This window comes from Sinocyclocheilus anshuiensis, unplaced genomic scaffold (genome assembly GCF_001515605.1).
Source record: "Sinocyclocheilus anshuiensis isolate Anshui unplaced genomic scaffold, SAMN03320099.WGS_v1.1 scaffold389, whole genome shotgun sequence".
Classification (NCBI taxonomy): domain Eukaryota; kingdom Metazoa; phylum Chordata; class Actinopteri; order Cypriniformes; family Cyprinidae; genus Sinocyclocheilus; species Sinocyclocheilus anshuiensis.
Window position 1 is genome coordinate 1,694,335 of NW_015536494.1, and position 3,394 is coordinate 1,697,728.

At 34.7% G+C, this 3,394-nt stretch overlaps 1 protein-coding gene across 1 annotated transcript in view; it reads right to left on the minus strand.

The window, feature by feature from the left end:
• The window catches only part of LOC107686539 (sulfotransferase family cytosolic 2B member 1-like), a 4,139-nt gene extending 2,533 nt beyond the window's left edge, over window positions 1-1,606 (minus strand). The window contains exons 1-2 of the mRNA XM_016483581.1: window positions 1,381-1,606; window positions 839-1,047 (exon numbers count right to left, since the gene is read on the minus strand). Of these exons, the coding sequence (XP_016339067.1) occupies window positions 839-1,047; window positions 1,381-1,519 (348 nt within the window). The 5' untranslated portion in view covers window positions 1,520-1,606. The remainder of the gene's footprint in view (window positions 1-838; window positions 1,048-1,380) is intronic.
• Window positions 1,607-3,394: the final 1,788 nt, after the last annotated feature.

A 3,394-nucleotide genomic window follows, 5' to 3' on the forward strand; every position in this document is an offset into this window, starting at 1 on the left:
GCTGCCTGTAGATCCACTTTTAGCAGCAATAACTTGAAGTAATCATTTTCTGTATGACTTTATCAGTCTCTCACATCGCTCTGAAGGGATTTTTGGCCCACTCTTCTTTACAACGTTCCTCTGGTTTATTGAGGTTTGTGGGCATTTGTTTCAGTCAGAATGAGGTCTGGACTTTGACTAGGCTATTGTAACACCTTGATTATTTTCTTTTTCATCCATTCTGTTGTCTGTTGTAGATTTGCTGGTGATCATTGTCCTGTTGCATGACCCAATTTTGATCAAGCTTTAGCTGTTGGACGGATGGCCTCACATTTGACTCAAGCATACTGTGGTATATATATATATATATATATATATATATATATATAACTAGTGATAAATTTATGAATGGCGATGACCAACAGTATTTAAAAACTTAAAGTGACAACAAAAACTACTGCAGAATAAACCAGCAATTAATAAAATAAACAAACGACCACATAATTCATTTGTCGTAGTGCATGCTGGGAAGTTAAGTGGCAACATCACATTGCATTAAAATGCAAATATGCAGCTGTCATTTATTTGTAATAGACTTTAGATCTACGACTGTAAAAATTACTGTAAAAATATGGCATCTTGTAGCCACAAATAGACTGTTGAATACCTTTTTTCAACACAAGTAATTTCATTTGGGCAGTTTAACTGGCCTAACTTTTTTTTTTTTTTGGACAGCAGATATCAACACAGGTTAGTGAATGCAGAAAAACGTATTGTTTCTTTCCCAGTTGTATGTCAAAAGTAAAACATTAACTCTACAGGCTATGTATTTGTATGACAGTTCTGCTGTTTTCTGTACCTTAGCCTTTGACTTGAAAAAGGAGGAAGGCATCAAATTATACTGCATGTGGGAGACAATGGCTCGTGGTGAAGGGAGTTTATCGAGGACCACTGGAGCTCGTGTTTCCTCCAGCCATGGAGCCCTGTCCCAGTTAGGGATGGTTTCCACGGACGACAGGTCTCCTCCATTCAGGAGCGGAGGAAGAATTTCCTGCATCCATGTGGTACCTAAAAACACAGGCAGAGATCAATGAGGATGCACTTCATGCATGAAAAAACAAAACATTTGCATTTGAATTACAATGCATAGAATAATGAACACATCATTATGCAGAATGCATTAGCCTGTGAAGTTCAATATTAAAATGTAAATTAATTGATAGATATTCTATAAAACAAAATAGAGTGATTTGCAGTCTGAGGAAGATCAATATGCAGACACTTAGATGTCTATCTATGGCTATGAGGAGAATGTAGTGCAATAAGTCTTTGCTTCCCGTGTTGCTTAATGCATGAGAGGAGAAATAAATTGTATGCATTGAAAACAAATAATGATCTTACCGGATTTTGGATAGGTAACAGCAAAGACATCGTCATCTTTGCATTGGAAATTCTGGAGGTATTTGAGACTTTCCTCTGAATGAATTACCTTAGGCAGCAGGAGACCATGGTAAACCAGATTCAATTCGCTGTCCGCCATTCTCTGTTGACCGGACTTTGAAAAACAAGGACGTTTTGTTCACCGTGTTCTGTGTGAATTGACTTGTGTTTGGAAGGTAGGAGAGAGAGAGAGTGACGGTGAGAGTATTCATTAAGCCAACAGGAAGCCGTATATATGCTGCTGACATTCACGGGAGAGTTTGGGGCAAAGGTTACTTGGCACTTACAACGGGATATTTTATTTGCAAAAAAAAAAAAAGGTATACCTGAAAGGAAAGGGATAGTTGCAAAGTCTTTTTTTTAAGAATGAAAGAAATACTTTATGATTACTATATTCACAATATCTAGTGTACAAAAAATAAATCAATAAACACCATGAGAAAAGTTTATAACCAAACCTCAATGAACAAATCAAGATAATCAAAGATGAAAAGACTGTTCAAAAGGGTTTGAAGAAAAAAAAATTAAAAATAATTTAAAATAAAGTTCAAAAGAAAGAATGAAACAGACTGTAAAAAAAGACTGAAAATAGTGTAAACAAATAGTGTAACAAATCTCCAAAGAACAAAAGGAAAGAAAAAAACTTGAAATAAAATTCTAGAGATTAAAAAAAAAAAAGATTAAAAAAATAAATAAATAAATAAACCTGCCCTGAGACATGAACACATGTGACACTAGAGCTTTATTGCAGCTTGATTGTTTATCAGCAGCATCGGGAGTCAGCCATCTGATAAAGACAGTCTCTACATGTCATATAATACATATGTGAGAGAGTGACCCATAATCCAAGAGTGAAACTCCACTCGGCTCTTTATTCAATTCTGTTCACAAATTTTGCTCAGGTGTGCTTATGGAGAGGGAAAACAATGCTCTTTGATTTTAAATCTGTAGGGCTGGTTTGTAATTGCACAATCGTTATCGCTGCATGTAAACGTGATAGCTTGATAGATAGTTAATAAGAAAGGGGAAAACAAGTTCAAGTTATCACAGTGACTTTTCTATGAGGGCAAAATGAAGATAATGCATGTTTAGATCTTATCAACTTGTTGATAATTGCAGCCAGGTATCCATAACAGTCGTTTTAAAGCTTAGTTTAATGAACTGGCATGGCAAAATTTCCGGAGGTTAAAATATAAAACCTTTTAGTCATACTTTAAAATCTGAAAACAGCCATATGTATAGGATATTTCTCTTTATTTAACTATAGAACTGAGTGGGTAATTATGCAGGGTTTCTACAGACATGAACAAGTTAAATTTAAGACTTTTAAAGACCTTTTTAATACCACCTTATATGAAATTTAAGACCTAAACCTGTAATGGAAATACACATTTTATTACATACATATATGTAATATTTAATGTGTTTAAATTAAAACGAAAACAAAATATAATTGCTGTAATAAATGATATGTTATTACTATATACAGTGAACTTTTAATGTCAGCAGAAAATATTCCATACAAAGTGGTGGTTATTAACTATAAGAAGTGGTATAAATATACACATTTGCATTTTCTGCCCCCATGTCTTGAATTTGTGATCATTCTGAATGTATTTTAATAGACTGAATCATGCAGTGATCAGGCAGAGCACTAGACTTCACGTAATGCGTGCACTCTGTAGGTGTTTTGAATGTTTGTTTTTTTTGCGTCGTGAGAATATTGAGCAAAATAGCTCACTTGTCATGGTGTTATTTAACTATATCATGTTATGAATAAACTAAACATTCTGAATTTTTTTACCTCAGTGTGTTTCTTCTGAGTTTATGTGTGCTGTAACGCTCATTTGTTCTGAAGTCTCACAAAGAGACAAACAGAGTGAGCCTCAGCAGCGCGACCTTGTATTCTGTATTCTGCAATTCTCGGTTACACTTTACTTGAAGGGGTGTGCATAAGACTGACATGACACCTTCA